The sequence below is a fragment of the Penicillium crustosum genome, assembly GCF_028827405.1.
Source record: "Penicillium crustosum strain IBT 35664 chromosome Unknown utg000004l_segment0_segment0, whole genome shotgun sequence".
Lineage (NCBI taxonomy): Eukaryota > Fungi > Ascomycota > Eurotiomycetes > Eurotiales > Aspergillaceae > Penicillium > Penicillium crustosum.
In genome coordinates, this window is record NW_026623125.1 from 2,309,758 (window position 1) to 2,326,609 (window position 16,852).

Genomic DNA, 16,852 nt, shown 5'->3' on the forward strand with positions numbered 1-16,852 from the left:
TAAATCTCCAAAGTATCTAGCATCTACTCTTGCTGGAAACAGTGACTCTGGGGTAGTGAACAGAACATCTATAGTCTAGCCTATTGGACAATGTCGGTCATCGCATTGATGCCTCCATTTGTCTGCAGACTGAGCCTGTCTTTTCCTTTTTTTTTGTTAGGGTATAAATCCCCTGCTTTAGATAGATTGATATATAGATTATGATTTCTCTTCTTCTCTCTCCTCCTAGCTAGTAGCTTCAACATACCGAATCAACAACTTATGTCCTAAATTAGTAAATAGTCATTATATCCTTCATCCTCATCCACAGAAACGGCTAGGTGCTGTTCTTGTTGTCCCTCTCCGCACCAGAAGGAGAACCTTCTGGCAGCAGCGGCTCTGGAGGTACCTTCTTCTTGACCGACACGTTCCATCGCACAATGAACGCCCCAAATACCGACAGGGAGGCTGCAGCCACTCCAGCATAAAATGTATGGGTGACAGCGGTGTTGTACGCCTGCAGGATTGACGGCAGCACATCCGAGGGGAATCGGTCAGACAGACCAACAGTGCCACCATCGAGAATTGACTTCGGGTTTACGGAGGGAACCAGGATCTGCACGCTTTTCGCCAATTGATTCTGGAAGACAGTTTGGGCAATGGCACTGAAGATGGATCCCGCGAGGTTCTGCATGAAGATCACGACCGCCGTAGCTACTGGCACATCGGCTGCAGGGACGTCGGCCTGGACGACCAGCAGAGGTAGCTGGTATCCCAAGCCAGATCCCATTCCAATCATTGCCTGGTAACCAATCCATTCAGCAGACCCCGAGCTGCGCTGGAATGTCGAGCAGAGACCGGCACCTACAGCCAGCAAAACTGATCCCAAGACCAGGAAGGGCACCATGTATCCCACCTTCATGATTATCACACTGGATAGAAGGCCGACCACAATCGTTCCGACCACGGTAGGCAGATTCATAATGCCAGACTGGGAGGCCGACACGCCCTTGACGGACTGGAACCATATGGGGAGCTGTTATTGCTTGCGTTAGTTCTATTCCATGCGACGGGGGAGACTGACATACGTAGTATCCGAACACTATCACGCAGCCAACGAAGGGGATGGTGTAGACACAGGTGCCAACTATGCTCCGTCGCTGCATCAGTCTCGGCGGGATAGTGGCCTCCTCCTGCTTCCAGCATTGGATCAACAGCCACACTATCCCCAGCACTCCGGCAATAATAAATAGCATAATGATCCGGACGTTCTGCCAGTTATATCGTGCGCCACCCCACTGAAGCGCCAGGAGCAGCGAAACAATCGCCGGGATGAAGACCACAGTGCCGATCCAGTCTAAACCCTTGATTTTGTGACTGGTGGGTACATTCTTCTTTACCTTCGTGGTTTTCAAGAAGAAGAAAACCACTACTGCGGTGACACCGCCGATAGGAAGATTAATGTAAAAACACCATCGCCATGACAGTCGATCAGTGAAGACACCGCCTAGTCTGTAGACGTTTAGTCAATAGACGCCAACGGGATAGAGCTGACTCACATAGGTCCAGTCACCGTGGCAATGCCCGACATGATTCCAATGAAAGCGGTCAATAGCGGCCGTTGATGCAGAGGCGCGATGTTGCTCAAGATGATCACCGAGCCAGGAAAGATCCCGGCGGATCCCATGCCCGAGATAGCTCTGCCTACGATCAATCCCGCCGAGGACGGGGTGGTGGCGCAGATCAGTGACCCCAGTTCGAACAACCCGAGAGAAACCAGGTAGGTCCATTTGACGGAGTAGTAGGTGTAGATCTTGCCAAAGGAGAGAATGAAGGCGGACGTGACCAACAGATAGGCGCTGACATACCAGCTCATGTCCTCGAGGGAGTTGAACTCAGAGGTGATCTTGGGAATCGCCGTTGCGAGGATCGTATTATCCTAGTTCGAACATCAATAAAGGACCATCGCAGTCAGTGGATGGACCAGGTCGCCTGGGCCGACGATTCGACTCACGAGTCCAACACAGAAGGAGCACAGCGCGACTCCCAGGGTGATCAGAATCACGCGAATGAGACCGGGATACTCCACAGGATCATCTTGGATGTTGGTATCGAGCCTCTCTTGTTCCGGCAATTGTGATCCTCCCCCATAACGAGAGGCGGTCTCCTGCGAATGGTCCTGGTGCTGGAGTGTATCCAGTTGGATGTTTCCTTTGTCCGGCATTGTGTGAAGGTCTGTGCTTGTCTTTTCTTGCCCACTGCCGTCTTTTTTACACCTCACAGACTCTGAGATCAGAACGACTGAGTCAGAAATGGCGAGACAAATGTGCAGGAATGCCAAAGGCTAGTTAGACTTTGAGTGGGGGAGCTTAGTAGGCGACTTGGTGGTTTCGGCGTCGGGCAGGGCTTTTCTTTGTCGCGCTTACCCCCTTGCAGGGGATAGGAAACTGGTTTGGAATATTATCAAGCGGGTCTATATTGAGCCTGTCCTCCATTCCTCCATTCATTCCAACGTCTTATTTTCGCTCCTGCTAGCTCTAATTGCTTTTCTCAGGTGCCTTAAACGCCACATGCTACCACAGACGGATTGCCTTACGATATTTGACTACCTGATTGCCAGGGTCAGTCTCACTTATTGGCCGCTACCTTGTTCTTGACTCCTCATGAGAACCGCGAACCGCCCTTTGTCTAGGATCGGTAGATAAGCCTAGACTTAGTTGAGACTTAGCAGGCAGACCGACTCCACGCTAGACTAGGGGTAACGAAATGGGTAAAATCATAATAAGGCATGCCGCCATTCCCGCTATATCAAGTTAATCGACTGGACATTCATACGAGGAACGTGGCAAACTTGGCGTTTTATCTCCGCGGTGTCTAACCAATTTAGCCAGCCCTTTCCATACATTACCATTTATTACGGATCTTATTGTACCATTACAGGTCAGGATCGACCATCATGAGACAGCTGCAAGATCCTGGCTATCTTTCAGAGGGTGGGGTCACAGGTCCTCTGCGTTTCCTCCCATGATGCATGGTCAAGTGTCTCACGCATATGGAAGATCGCTGTAACCCTATGCACGATGCAGCACCCCTCGATCGTGTCCAATATGATATGTCACCTGCTGCTTATATGCTTATACAGATTGCCATTGCAGGCCAATGGTAGAAAGGCCATGTGCTCCCTTGCAGCGTGCCTAGAGGCCGTCGATCCGGGGGAACATCCTATTGTGTATTATACACAAGGCATATGTGGCTATCGTGGTCTCAGCTGCTCCAGCTTATGCATGTAGGTATTGCTGTCCTTTTATCAGCCATTGAGTATGTCCCTGCAAAATACGGAGAAAAATCAGATGCAACCCTTGCTAGCCTATTGCAATAGGGTATGCATCATGGCCGAGCCTTCGAAAGATGTTAAAAGATCGGACTGCCCTACTGAAGAACCATTCTCGTTGTGTCCTCAGAGATAGCTGGGAATTATCAGTGCTCAGCTTCAGCCTAATCATAGTCTGTCACTTGGAGTATCGAAACCGACTGATTCTTTCTTTGGGAAAAGATGTTATTCCTCGCCCCAGGATACATATTCCCAAATGTGGCTACACCTGTTACCGTCGCCATAGATTTCGCACAAGCCGTGAAGCAGGGAGCGTATAACGTTCTTGACCTCAAGGCTTCCCCAATCCCCAACCCTGAATTATTTCAGCCACCCTCAAGGGTATCAGTTGGGACGGCCGTTGGGAGGGAAGAACGGAATGAAGAGGTGATTCTGAGCACCTCTCTCGATGTCCAGCGCCATTGCTAATGAGCCGGGGGAAATTAGATTATTCGAGGGCCCTTGAATTACCTGCTCTCTCTTCCGGGCAAGGACATCCGAGGGAAGCTGATTGATGCTCTGAATGAGTGGTTCAGGGTCCCGGAGGACAAACTGAATATTATCAAAGAGATCGTTGTAATACTGCACACAGCATCTCTATTGTGAGGCTACAATCCACTGATGGAAAGCAAGTAGAGCTAATCTCGACTACTTCCAGGATTGATGACATTCAAGATTCATCTGAACTCCGAAGGGGAAACCCTGTGGCGCATAGGATCTTCGGTGTTGCACAGACAATCAATTCAGCGAACTACGCCTATTTCCTGGCCCAAGCTAAGCTAGCGGATCTCAATGACAGCCGCGCATTTGACATATTTACAAAGGGGCTACTCAAGCTCCATCGGGGGCAGGGCATGGAATTGTACTGGAGGGACAATTTAATATGTCCCACAGAAGAAGAATACGTCGAGATGGTCTCTTGCAAAACAGGAGGCTTATTCTATTTGGCAGTGCAGCTGATGCAACTGAACAGCGAGGTAACAGTGTATGCTCACGTCCCTCCCTCATTCAACCAAAACACGCTAATTGACGCAACAGGAACTTTTCGAACTTCATCAATCTCCTGGGAATCATCTTCCAGATTCGCGATGATTATATGAACCTTCAAAGCGGAACTATGACCAAGACCAAGGGATTCAGTGAGGATCTGACCGAGGGAAAGTTCGGATATCCCATCATCCACAGCATCCATGCTGCACCCAACGACTCACAGCTCATCCAAATCCTCAAATTGAAGACCAAAGACGAGGTGATTAAGCAGTATGCAGTGCGCTACATAGAGTCCACTGGTAGCTTCGTTTATTGCCGGGAAAAGCTTGACATGTACCTGGAAGAAGCAAATGAGACTTTCCGGGGCTTGGAGATGCTATTGGGCCCCTCGAAAGGAATCCGTGCGATTTTGGACTTTTTGAGGACAAGGTAACAAATACCATGCAGTTCATAATACTACTGCGACCATTTTATATCGATTAGAATAGAGACGTCCCGTATCTTCATTTTAATCAGTTGAAAAATATCTACAACGTAGCTGTATAGTAATGATTAGCAGATCATACATATACCCTAGTTTTCGAACGAGTAAGCCCGGATCCCGTTCTCCCTAGGTGCCCTTCCAGCAGTACGTGTCTGCGACCGCATCTGTATCGCGTTCGCCTGCTTTTACATCTCATATTTCTCTTTCCACCCCAACACAAGTTTACTACTACTCGCCTCTCCAGTCCTGTCAGCACGAGATTCCGATGGTTCACTGTATTAGGATGGATCTTGTGTTACATATAATCCAATGTATCAGATCTGGATCTGCATCAGCTGTCGTGTTATGGATAATGCGCCTGACAATACGGGAATGATACATTAGTTCTACCCTGCCATGCCAGCTCGGGCGAGAACTCGTGCTAGTTAATGCATGCACGCCACAGGCAATAAATATGGTATTTTTTCAAACGGTATGAGCTGCATACTAATATTTGGGTAATATTAATTATTGGTATTGGTATTAATGGCAAAAAAAAGCAAGTAGGGGCGTTTGCATTAGTGTCCCTCCTTATCGCCCAAGCTGGCATGGTAACTAACAATGACCACTGGGAATGTCGGAGGACTCGACGATCCATCCTCAAAAATGAGGCTGGGTCGACACCGTACACCGCTCTGTTCTTGTGACAAATAGCCGAGGCGAGGCCAGACCCAAGGATAGTCCCCACTCAATCCGGGCACTAAACATTAGTGCCATCCATGGATCACTTCTGCTCAGGCCGCCCTCCGAGCAGAAGGTTCGGGAAAGGGGAGAGCCTAAAGCCTAATCTTATTCTGGCGATCCCCCCACCTAAGTACCCGAAATATTGATATTTTTCGAGATCCGTTCTCTATCATTTTGACAGATAATATTCTAGGATAGGGATAGTCAAGTGGAAGTGTCTTAACGTAATGGTTTTGGTAAGGGAGATGCGAAGGCCAGCTCGCGCGGGTGAACTATACCTACCTCTTTCGGCCACATCCTCTGAGCATAGATTACCGGCGTTAGCGATCAGGCCTACGAGGTAGCAGAAGGGTAACTAACTAAATAACTAGTTAACTAACTAGTAGTACTGCCTATACTGACGCAGAAACCTAGCGTTTCGACTCCGATGCGCACCGTCGGGCGGATATTGTTGTAGTTCAGAGGTATCAGTTGTTGTTTATTCTAGAGGGAAATATGAGGCTATGTATACAGCACAGAGCCAAGTTGATTGGAAATCACCTTGGTTGTCTGTATAGACATCTCGGAGCTAATACCGATGGTGCGGCTTGCTTCCTGGTCTACGCCAGCCTCATATCACAACAGATATCACTGTGATACTTGACGCAGATTTAAAAATGGAACTCCAGGGGGCTTTTAGAACAAAGCAAAAGCATCCAAGGCTATATACAGTGATAGTAGAGCTCATCACCAATAAACTTTCCGCTCCCTGCTTTGGAACCTACTGACACCCATCTAATCAGGTGGCAATCTGGTCATTACTGGGGTACCGCCAAAGGCCACATGACACGGTGCATGGCGAGATGAGTCTGCAGAAAAGAATACTGTACCCCAGCAGTACTGTTCAGGGTTGGGTGTTGAATTATTGTATGCCTAACGAGTGCATGGATACTGCAGGAGTAGCTGCAAGAGTAGACTACCAAACAAATGATCTCCCCCCTCATTGCTCATCCCAGCGACATAGCAATGTACGTGCTTCAGTTGCATAGTGATACATGGTCGCTATGATTTCATCTTCCGCGTTGGGTCTAGCAGAGTGCATCCGAGTCGATGAGCAGGATCCCATTTCTGGCATACTGAGTACAGTCTCTCGATGACCTCCGCCGACCAGTACTGAGTTTTGCGCACCGCAGGCACCCCATCAGCAGCGAAGGTTCCCAGAACATAAGGCTCAATTTCTTGAATAAACTCTTGAATACGAATACCCTGTTCTTGATCTTGTTGGGAGTCTTCGAAAATTGCGAACAGGGCGAGGTATTGATCTGCCTGGAGGCTAAAGGCCATGTCTGGTAACTTTCTCCGACTCGTTGGATATTTGGGCTCCCAGTAGACCATTGATCGATCCCGAGGAAATTCACGGAACATTCGCCGGGTGACGGCGACAAAGTCAATCCCATCTTTGAACCACACACTGTCACAGATGTAGCGAGAATCCCGAGGCATGGTGCCCTCCTGAGACACATATTCCTGTTGAATGCTGGTGGATACGCCCTTGAACTCCATGATGGTCCCATCTGGCATGGCCGTCAGAGAGGGCTCCAACTTCTCTGCCCCGGTTTCATTGGTACCCAAAAAGACTAGAAACTGCACCAGAATGGCAGCGATGTTGGGTCCAGGGACAATAGTACTGACCACGAGTGGTTCAATGTCGGCGTGTAATTCGGGGAGAATCTGCGTGCACGGATCCGGCCTTAGTATGGCTGAGTGTTGACTTAGAGAGGGGGTTCATACCTTTAAAATCCACGACACCACCGCGTCCGAACAGGCTACGGGCCAGATAAAGGTGCTCTTCTCGTGTTTTGCGGCTGCTGGCCGCGTCCGGATAAAAAACCGGGTAACAATTGCGGGGAATTCTATCGAGGTGGTTCGTTAGAGGCATGAAGATAAGTTATAAGATGGTAGAGGTACCTGGACCAGCGCCTCGAGCTGCCCAGAATAGGTCTGCATTTTCACTTTCGCTACAATGTTTGTATTCGCCGTCGGCCGTAATCAAATCAACGCCGACCAGGTATTCGCATGCCCACCCATAGCTCTACTCTTTCTGTTAATGTGGATTCAATGGATCCCAAGGTTTGCAAATCACCAACGTACCCGACAATTAAGTCCCATCCCACCTTGGAGAAAGAATCCACCCAGTCCGACATCTCCACAATGGCCGACGGGAACAAAGCGCCCATGAGGGACCAGCAGGTCGTTCAGCTGGGCGCTCGTGGCACTGGGAGAGGCACTGGCAATGGCGGTCGTGGCGTCGTACTCCAGATGCATGAAGTCAACCAAATCGATGAGAATAGAATCCGCACACAACGTCCATCCCGCTAGGCTATGGCCTCCGGATCGGATGCGAATTTGCTTGTCAAGGTCAATGGCGAGCTGTACCGCCTGCTGAATTTGCTCCACATTCTTTGGCTTCACAATCGCATAGGGCAATTCCGGCGGGACTCGCTGATTAAAAGTCCTGCTGCGTGCCGATTCATATCCTGGACTATCCCGCCATAGAGTGACAAGAGCGGATGGGAGAGTATGCTTCATTTTTATTGTCGAGGTAAGCTGATACGCAAAATTCAAAGGGATTCAAATCTTTGAACTACTGAGAAGGATGGCTACCCTTCTTGTTAAAATCAGGGAATTTTACGTATCATCCCACTGAGCCCCACAGTGACACGAGGTTCTAATGAAGATAGGTATCGCCCCCAATATGCAAGGGTTGAGCATTATGAGGCCCAGGTTGCCACTCAGAGGTTGCATGCAGTGTGATATTGATTCCACTTGATCCCAACCTTATGTTGTATGCAAGAAAGCAATTGTCAGTCGAAGATAAACTCCTGCACATTGAGACATGTTGATCAATGCATATGTACGGTGTTATGCACCTGTTTCACACACCGACATTCAATTCATGTTCAGAAGGATAACAAAATATATATAAGCGATAGAACAATAGTACCGTGAGGTAATACCCTGAAATAATTTGCCAAAGAATTAAGCAATTAACACAAGGCTGTCACTTCCCATATTGCCATTGTCCTTCCCACTAGCGTGTCAAATCCAGTTTCATTTTGGAGGCGACCCGATCCCGGGAAGTGGAATATGTCTTCAACTCTACTCCAGTCTGCACCCATTGCAATGATGCGGGATTCCCTAGGACCATTCAGAACCTTCACTCTCCTGACTGTCGGGCTTCTCCTGAGTCTCTGCGTGATCAAGACAGTGAAGCATCGACGGCGGTATCATCGATTAGTAGGCACTCTACTTCCCCCACAGGTCCATTGTAATATGTGAGGTTGATCGGTTCCTATTCTCGCTGTAGCCAACGCCTCCGCATAGCATGTTGCTGGGAAATCTGGGGGTTGTGCTGGCCGAGATTCTGGCATCGCCCGAGGGGTTTTTCCACCTATTCTGTGTTGAGAACATCCGACGTAAGTACAACATGCCCTCGGTCTTCTATCTTGATCTTTGGCCGATCCTACCCTCCATCATGGTCGTCGCCGAACCAGCCGTCGCCAAGCACATGACGCAAGTACAGCCCCTGCAACGCGAGCGATTTTCGCCAAACCTGTTCAGTCCGCTATTGACCGCCGAATTTATCCTGGCCATGGAACAGAAGAATTGGAAGAAGGAGAACCCGGCCCTGAATGCGGCCCTCACATCGACACGCGTGAACGAAGCTACGTCCTTGCTGGCCCCCAGCCTGCATTCGTTACGCTCCCGCCTACACTCAATATCCCAAAGTGGGAAGCAGTATCCTATCAAAGACCTGTTGATTTCGTATATCATTGAGGTCGGCGGCGTCATCCAGCTAGGCGGGTCCTTCGATCTCCTGGCCGAGACTAGCGCCTTGGATCCCATTATTAAGCGGTCGTTGGATATGATGGGATGGAATCCCGTCAAGCGATATATCTACTCGAAGGAAATAAAACAGCGCACAGACTGTCTCAACAAGGTTCTCGTTGAAACTATCCAAAACACAGCGCAAACAGGGGAATCTGGCAAAATGAGCCAATCGCCGATCTATTTGGCCCATGTGGAACACTTGGCAAGCGGTCGAATGGATAATGCAGAATCGATCGCCTATCTGGTTAACACGTATGTAGCTGTCTTCCTAGGAGGATCGCGCTAACCGATTCCACGCAGAATGAAGGTGATCATTTTGGCTTCGGTTGTCACAGCAGGGGCGGCCTCGGTATGTATTCTGGATGCTATACTACATTCTACCGCAGTCACAGCTAACCTAGGTCAATCTAGTACTGTTACCTGTTCCTGCATAAGCATCCCGACTGCTTGCGGGAGATGCGGGAAGAACATGATCGTGTGTTTTCCCCCGACAGAACCCAGACATGGGAGCTGTTGCAGAAGGAGCCTCACCGGATCAATTCATTACATTTTACCCTGGCCGTCGTCAAGGAAACCCTGCGCCTTATTGGTGTTGGCGGGGTGTTTAAGAAACTGAAAAATGAGTAGGTTACCCTGAGATAAGGGGAAAGAACCAATATTGAAAGCCTTATAGGGAGTTCCTCGAGACCGAAGGCAACGTATATCCGGTGGTGTGCAACGTGGTAGGTGCTTCCAATTCCCTCATTCCAAGCGACGTATAGTCCTATACTGATGATTTGCAGGCTTTTATCTGTCACTTGGCCATGGGTCGTCGTGCAGACCTGTTCCCTGATCCCGATGCATTTCGGCCTCATCGCTTCCTCCCTGGGGCCAACCCCTCCATTCCTGCTGACTCATTTCGTCCTTTTGAGAAAGGCCACCTGAGTTGCCCGGGGCAAAATCTGGCTTTAAAATCGCTGGTTTTGCTGCTCTTAACTACTAGCCGCGAGTTTGACTTGGTTCCTGTGTTTCCCAAAGGTGCCCCCCCAAGCGGCAGAATACCTGGGTGGCAAAGGGTATCCTGAGTTCCACATTGGGCCTCATGTGAATAAAGGAATGCCCGTGATGGTTCACACCAGGGTCGACGCATGATCTAGAGAGTGTAAATAGCATCTATAAATGGACCAATTTGCTTGATGCTACAGTCGCCGGTCAGAACATATTAAGTCACTTTTATTGGTGACCTCATGCAGTCAAGAGGGACGAGGAGCTACCCGCAGAGGGAAGCAACTGACTCTCGGGAGTTGTAGGAGGGAAGAGAAGCCCTTCGTAATGTCGGTGACTCGGTGTAGACATCACATGAGACGAGTACCTGGGCATTGTGCACCAACCTTGGAACCTTGGAATCAGCGGTCTCAACAACTCTGGTTTCTCAATAGTATCCACCTTGAGTTCAGGTCAACAATTGTGAGGCAACCGCAAATAAACTACTCTCTCGATATTTATAGGTATAGGTCTTGGAATTTCTTGAATTGCATGTATTGAAACTAAGCTACATAAAATATCTCGGGTTAAAATAAAAACTTGCGAAATGTAGTCAATGGTTTTGGTACCATATACCATGTTGTCTTGACTTTCTAACATATCATACCCGTAAGCTCCAAAATACGCATTTGAACGACTGGTGGACTATTGACAGATGTCATTCTGGCCCTAGGGTGCACAGTCTCGAGCATCAATCACACTAGGGAGCGCAGCTTCACTTTGACCCCGTCTGCTGGCCGTGGAGTGAACCAGCCCACGGGGGAGACATCGGCCGCAGGATTGTCAAGGACCATATCAAACGACCGAATGACCGCAGCGACGACCGTCCGGAGTTCGGCCCGCGCAAAATTTTGTCCAATACAGTTATGGGGTCCGTGGAAAAACGAGAGAAAGGAATAGTTGCTGCTCGCACCACCATGGTTATTGAAACGGCCCGTGTCGGGATTGATCCATCGGTCCGCATTGAAGCGATCGGCATCGGGACCCCAGAGTTCGGAGGACCGGTTGATAGCTCTTGGTACGATCAAAAACGGTGTCCCTTTGGGAATCGGATGGTTCATGACGGTGGTATCCCGAATGGCGATGCGGTTGCCAATCGGTAACGGGGGGAACAGCCGAATAGTCTCACTCACGACGGCATTCAGAAGGGGCAGCTGTTCGAGGATCGCCAGGTCGACCTTGTCTAACTCAACTTCCGGGAGGCTCGCCTGCAACTCCTGACGGAGGCGAGATTGCAGCTCGGAATCGGAGGCGAGGGCCAGCATGACCCACATCACCACCGAGGAGGTGTTTTCATGCCTGTGGCACTAAATCAGTATATAATACGGGGAAATAAGAATGGACGGAAATGCATACCCGGCTGCAAGGAATGTCCGGACTTGTTCAATTAACTCCTGAAATGTATATTCACCGGTATGGATCATATTCGCCAGCAGATTGCTTGGTATCCCATCCCCGAGGGCACTGGTCGCCTTTGCATCGGTCACCCATTGATGACAGAAGTCTTGGATGGAGTCGATATTCTGGCGGAATTGCCGCCATCGGGGCCATGGTAGCCATTGTAGGATGATCCGTGGAAGCAAGGTGTCGGCAAAGACACACAGCAAATGTCCTGCTCCGATCGCGAAGGCTTTCTCATAGCAATGGATGATTTCGCTGTCCACGTCGCGCACGGAATGAAAAGACTGGCCAAAGCCGGCTGCTCCGATCATATCCATGCTGACCCGTGGTGCCCAATAGACCATGTCTGTGGTCCCTGTATAGATCCCGGACCCATCATGGGTCAGGGTTCGTCTGATCTGCTGGGTCAGCGCGGTCGCCTCTTTCCAGAAGACCGGATAGAGGGCACGGATCTTCGGCGGCGTGAAGCTAGCCAGCAGCTTTCGTTTCTGCTGGTAATGTACATCACCTTCGGCCGTAACCAGGCCATCGCCTACCACAGCGCGGAGGATCTTCCGCTCGCCTGGGAGCTTCTCGAAATCGTCTGCCCGGTGGACAAGAACATCGGCCAGGCTCTTGGGAGACGTGAGCAAGATCTTGGGCGCGCCAAACAAGCCGCGTAGACAGATCATACCGTCATTAGGTATTTGCAACAAGAGCTCCGCGTGTAATTGGCCAATGGGTTGAAGGAACTCGGAAAAGGCATGATTCCATAGCCAGTGGCCGCGCTGCACTCTATCAGCCACTCACCCTGGGAGATCTGGGAGATCTGGGTGGGAGTGCCTACCTGGGACTGAGGTAGAGTCCTCAACGGCGACACGCGATAGGGGTACAGGACGACCCTGTAGAAAGTCCATATGGCGCCCAGGACAATTCCTACCCAGAAGAAGGTTACAGTGATCATGGTGGAAAGACAGACACCGGATGGGAGGCCAATAGAGGATCTGGCCAGCCCTGAAAAGAAAGAGCTCAGCTATCAGGCAAAGTGGGCCATTGACGGTGGATCATATTATTTTGTCACAATAAAGGACGTACCCTAATGCAATTGTTCCACGCTCTCTCTCGCGGATTCTTTCTTTCCCCTTGCTTGCGACTTTCTCACTGCATTTCTATTACATTGCATGTGAGATAGCCAACATGCCCATGCAGTCAGAATGTAGGCCTGCTGCATGATGCGTTGTCACCTCGGGGAACTCGAAACAGGTATGGATGAAAATCATCAATGATAAAGAATGGGAGGACCCCAACAGCTGTGTAGCCCACTTCTGTTAGAATTACATTTGGACCTCCTCACTCGCATCATGGGCTCTCTTTCGTCCCCAACCAGCCTCACCCCCTATCAGGTGCTTTCCAAATATAAGAAATTCCCTAGTCCCGATGAGGAGTTCTGGTGGGATCATGCTGCGTCCACGTTGGCCGATCTTATCAAGTGGACCAAGGCCACCCCTGCCCAAGAATATGAGTTCCTGCAGTTTTTCTATGAGCATGTAATCCCCAACTTCTCGTGGTATCGACCTTATGATGTGCCCGGCCGGGCATGGAACACGGGGATTACCCCCAGTGGACTGCCCCTGGAATACAGCGTCAATTGGCGAAACATTGACGCAAATGCAATGGTCCGCGTTGGCGTTGAGCCAATCAGCCAGTTCGCGGGCACTGCGCGTGATCCATACAGTCACTACAAAATCTGGGACACGCTGAACCAGCTGTCGCAGGTCAAGGCACTGAAGTCCTTTGACCTTGAGCTATGGCGGCACTTCTCCAGCGCTCTGTGCACAAGTCGCGAAGAGGAGGCCTTGCTCGACCAGACGCGCACGCTACCCGAGTCCTTCTCCATTGCGAAGATGCAACACTCGATGGGATTCGACTTTTGTGATGACGAGGTGATCGTCAAGATCTACCTGATCCCCAATATGAAGGCACGCGCCTCAGGGACCCCCTGGCGGAGCTGCTGACGGGGTCCATCCATGCCATATATCGCGACACCATTGATCGTGAGACGCTGGCTACCGTGATAAACTATTTGGATAGCAGCAGCAACTTCAACGATGCCACCTGGTTCTCATTCGACTGCATCCCGCGCAGCCAATCGCGCATCAAGCTCTACGGCTCGGATTTCCGCACCACCTGGAGCCGGGCCGAGGACCTGTGGACCGTCGGCGGCCGCTACACGGATGCAGTCACGATGAAGGGTCTTGCCTATCTTAAGGAGCTCTGGGATCTGCTGCCCATTCAGGACTTCGAAACGCTGCCCGAGCAGGCTGTGCAGAATCCCCCCATGCTATGGGCTTACGAAATTCGCCCTGGTGACAAGACCCCATCGCCCCGGATCTACATTCCTGGTCACTGTCTCAACGATAAGAAGGTGGCTGATGGATTGTCAACTTTCTTTAAACGGGTAGGATGGTCGGACCTGGGCGACCAGTATACAGATCGCTTGTTTTCAATGTTGTAAGTGCTTCTCTCCCCCGGTGACTAGACGGCTGTGCTAAATGATTTGCAGCCCCAAGCAGGACCTCAAGGATTCGACTGCGTTGCATACATGGATTGCCTTTTCTTACACCGAAAAGAGTGGCGTGTATATGAACTGCTACTATCTTGCCAGTGCCTCGTTTCCCTTTAAACTGTAGTTACGGGTTTTAGCCTAGACGAGATGAATGCGATAATGTCAAATGGAAAGTCAAGTAGTGTATAAGAGCTGGGCACCACGCTACATATGAAAACTTTCTCTCACTTCGCTCGTTTGTCCACACGCATAGGTAGTCCTCCAGCCGGTGTCGGTCCGATGCCTGAGCCGGTCGTGTAGGCGTATCCGCCGTAGATATCTGGGCCCCTAGCAGCCTTTCGCGCGTACTTTGGCTGGAAATCGAACTCAGTTAAAGTCAACAGCAACATGACCTTCATTTGGATCATAGCCAGCTCCTGTCCCACGCAGTATCCGTTCCCCTTTTCGAATGGGCGCCAGGCGTCCGCGGGGATGGGAATGACGGCACCGGGCAGAAACCGATACGGATTGAAAGCATCGGGGTCGGGGAAAAGGTCGGGGCGGCGATGGAGGGAGTTGTGCGAAATGGCGACCTATTTCGGTCAAGATCAGACAGGCAGAGCATGAGAGGTAATGAGACTTACGATATGATTCCGAATATCATATGTCCTGCCCTCATATTCAATCATCTCGCTAGGAACCCTTATTAGCATCGTAGAGCTCATCGGACCTGAAACGAACTACCTAGGACACTTGCGCAGAACAGGGCCCATCGGAAAGAGCCTGAGCGTCTCCTTCAACACTGCGTGGGTTAGCTTCAAGTCGTTCAACAGGCGAGGGCGACTCTGTAATGCAAGGAGGATGGACTGTCGGTTTAATCCGCACACCTGCCCGTGCTCCGTACGAAGGTCATCCAGTATGTCTGGATGCTGGTGGAGGAGCAGAAAGGCATACTACCGTGCCCGAAACGATCAGCATTCTTCCCCAGAGGATCAGACCAGGACATCTTACACTGATCACAGATGCACCACTCGTGGCTCCGATCAAGAAGGCTGCACCACTACATTCGTCAGCCCACATCGCCGAATCAAAGGAGAGGTCTTACGTAGAGGTCAGTTCTTCTAGATACTCTGTGGAAAGGACTTCTTCGGAGACTCGAGGAAACTCGTGGAACCCGTTCTTCCGATAGACAGCGAAGGAGGATTCTAATAAAGAGGGAACCCCGGCTCCATGGTCTTCATCCTTGTCGAACGCATGCTGAACTTTCTCCCGAATCATCGCATGGAAAGTTCGGGCATGTCTCTTCCACGACGGCAACACAAATGGCTTCCACAAAGGGTTCCTCGCTGCTACTACCGGTGTGGTGGCAGCTCGGAAGGCCGACGTCCATTGACTTTTCGGGGCGAAACAGTCCAGCTCCATACCAAAATACGCCCGCCCAGTCATGGCGAGGATGGCATCAGTGGCCACGCGCTCCATGCAAAAGATCTGATCCCGGTCGGACCAGTCGTTCAGTTGATCTAACATAGCTTGCAGGTCCTCAGCCATCTGTGGCACCATCCGGATAAAGTGCGCAGCTGTAAAGGAGACGCCGACCACAGGATGCCATTTGGTCCATGCCCGATCCGCTACGGTGCGAAACCATCGGGTTGGAATGGCCGGATACAGCGTCTCAAAGACACCCGGATACCGCAGGGACCGATCTTCCTGCGTAACCTTTCTCGCGAGGCCGGGGTCGCTGATAAACACGATAGGATTGAAGAGAGGATACAAGTCGAGAAAGAAAACCACCGGTAGGTCAAATTTGCGACGAACCAGATCTACCACTAACGGAAGAAAGATATCTCCGGGTACGGTCTGGAGCTCACGCAAGAGGATGGGAAAGTGGCCCAGAAACGCATGGTGGGGTGGTTTAGGCTGTCAACAACAGATCGATGTATCTTGTCAGTCTTGGGACCCGGGACAATGGGGGCCACAAATGGAGACGATACCAGGTCGCGAAACTGCCTCCGGATAGAACCAATTCGAATGCAGATATAGACCGCTAGAAGAGCCACTGGAATGGCGAGGATCTGGCCAAGAGTCATGACGGTCAGGTTGAGGAAAAGGTAGGTGAATGGGGCTTTCATGGTATTTGGGCATTTTTCTCTCTCATGAATAGCCATCGATTTATCGGTCGAATTTTTCACCGCATTATTCACGACGCCCTCAATCCTCTATCAGTCGTCTGTTTCCTGCCGAATATTGCTTGCATCCCTTGCTTCTTGCAGAAAGACACATCGAAGACTTCCAGCCCAGCCCATCATGATCCTTGATGCACCCATTAGTCACATAGATCAATGACAAAGAACGTGCGGTACCCCAAACTTTGTCAACTATGACAACTTTCATAGAAATATGGACGGGTCAGGTCCTGCCCCGTTTCTTTCCGTCCCTAGTGGTGGGAGTCGTTGTAGCCGGCCTGTGCTATATCATGCATGACTGGGAG

At 50.4% G+C, this 16,852-nt stretch overlaps 8 protein-coding genes across 8 annotated transcripts; 3 read left to right on the forward strand and 5 right to left on the reverse strand.

Moving 5' to 3' along the window:
* Window positions 1–316: 316 nt before the first annotated feature.
* N7487_009913 (MDR family MFS transporter) lies at window positions 317–2,203 on the reverse strand (the record flags this gene model as incomplete). Its single annotated transcript, XM_056877643.1, has 4 exons — window positions 317–1,015; window positions 1,068–1,491; window positions 1,539–1,918; window positions 1,994–2,203. 4 exons carry the CDS (start codon window positions 2,201–2,203, stop codon window positions 317–319), a joined length of 1,713 nt encoding a protein of 570 aa, XP_056726223.1.
* A 1,329-nt stretch (window positions 2,204–3,532) lies between these two features.
* Window positions 3,533–4,772, forward strand: N7487_009914 (FPP/GGPP synthase family protein; the record flags this gene model as incomplete). The annotated part of the gene is made up of 4 exons (XM_056877644.1): window positions 3,533–3,736; window positions 3,797–3,951; window positions 4,008–4,334; window positions 4,388–4,772. 4 exons carry the CDS (start codon window positions 3,533–3,535, stop codon window positions 4,770–4,772), a joined length of 1,071 nt encoding a protein of 356 aa, XP_056726224.1.
* A 1,815-nt stretch (window positions 4,773–6,587) lies between these two features.
* Window positions 6,588–8,114, reverse strand: N7487_009915 (FAD-binding oxidoreductase; the record flags this gene model as incomplete). Its single annotated transcript, XM_056877645.1, has 4 exons — window positions 6,588–7,256; window positions 7,317–7,438; window positions 7,494–7,617; window positions 7,677–8,114. The coding sequence occupies 4 exons, from the start codon at window positions 8,112–8,114 to the stop codon at window positions 6,588–6,590; spliced, it is 1,353 nt and encodes a 450-aa protein (XP_056726225.1).
* A 558-nt stretch (window positions 8,115–8,672) lies between these two features.
* Window positions 8,673–10,480, forward strand: N7487_009916 (cytochrome P450; the record flags this gene model as incomplete). The annotated part of the gene is made up of 6 exons (XM_056877646.1): window positions 8,673–8,822; window positions 8,893–9,668; window positions 9,717–9,765; window positions 9,828–10,039; window positions 10,090–10,138; window positions 10,199–10,480. 6 exons carry the CDS (start codon window positions 8,673–8,675, stop codon window positions 10,478–10,480), a joined length of 1,518 nt encoding a protein of 505 aa, XP_056726226.1.
* Window positions 10,481–11,121: 641 nt separating this feature from the next.
* Window positions 11,122–12,818, reverse strand: N7487_009917 (cytochrome P450). Its single transcript, XM_056877647.1, has 3 exons — window positions 12,667–12,818; window positions 11,796–12,607; window positions 11,122–11,738 (listed from the first exon to the last, which is right to left on the reverse strand). The coding sequence occupies exons 1-3, from the start codon at window positions 12,781–12,783 to the stop codon at window positions 11,135–11,137; spliced, it is 1,533 nt and encodes a 510-aa protein (XP_056726227.1). The 5' UTR covers window positions 12,784–12,818; the 3' UTR covers window positions 11,122–11,134.
* A 362-nt stretch (window positions 12,819–13,180) lies between these two features.
* N7487_009918 (uncharacterized protein) lies at window positions 13,181–14,509 on the forward strand (the record flags this gene model as incomplete). The annotated part of the gene is made up of 3 exons (XM_056877648.1): window positions 13,181–13,762; window positions 13,879–14,330; window positions 14,383–14,509. The coding sequence occupies 3 exons, from the start codon at window positions 13,181–13,183 to the stop codon at window positions 14,507–14,509; spliced, it is 1,161 nt and encodes a 386-aa protein (XP_056726228.1).
* A 100-nt stretch (window positions 14,510–14,609) lies between these two features.
* Window positions 14,610–15,444, reverse strand: N7487_009919 (uncharacterized protein; the record flags this gene model as incomplete). The annotated part of the gene is made up of 4 exons (XM_056877649.1): window positions 14,610–14,957; window positions 15,009–15,057; window positions 15,109–15,317; window positions 15,376–15,444. 4 exons carry the CDS (start codon window positions 15,442–15,444, stop codon window positions 14,610–14,612), a joined length of 675 nt encoding a protein of 224 aa, XP_056726229.1.
* Window positions 15,445–15,465: 21 nt separating this feature from the next.
* Window positions 15,466–16,493, reverse strand: N7487_009920 (cytochrome P450; the record flags this gene model as incomplete). The annotated part of the gene is made up of 2 exons (XM_056877650.1): window positions 15,466–16,281; window positions 16,356–16,493. The coding sequence occupies 2 exons, from the start codon at window positions 16,491–16,493 to the stop codon at window positions 15,466–15,468; spliced, it is 954 nt and encodes a 317-aa protein (XP_056726230.1).
* Window positions 16,494–16,852: the final 359 nt, after the last annotated feature.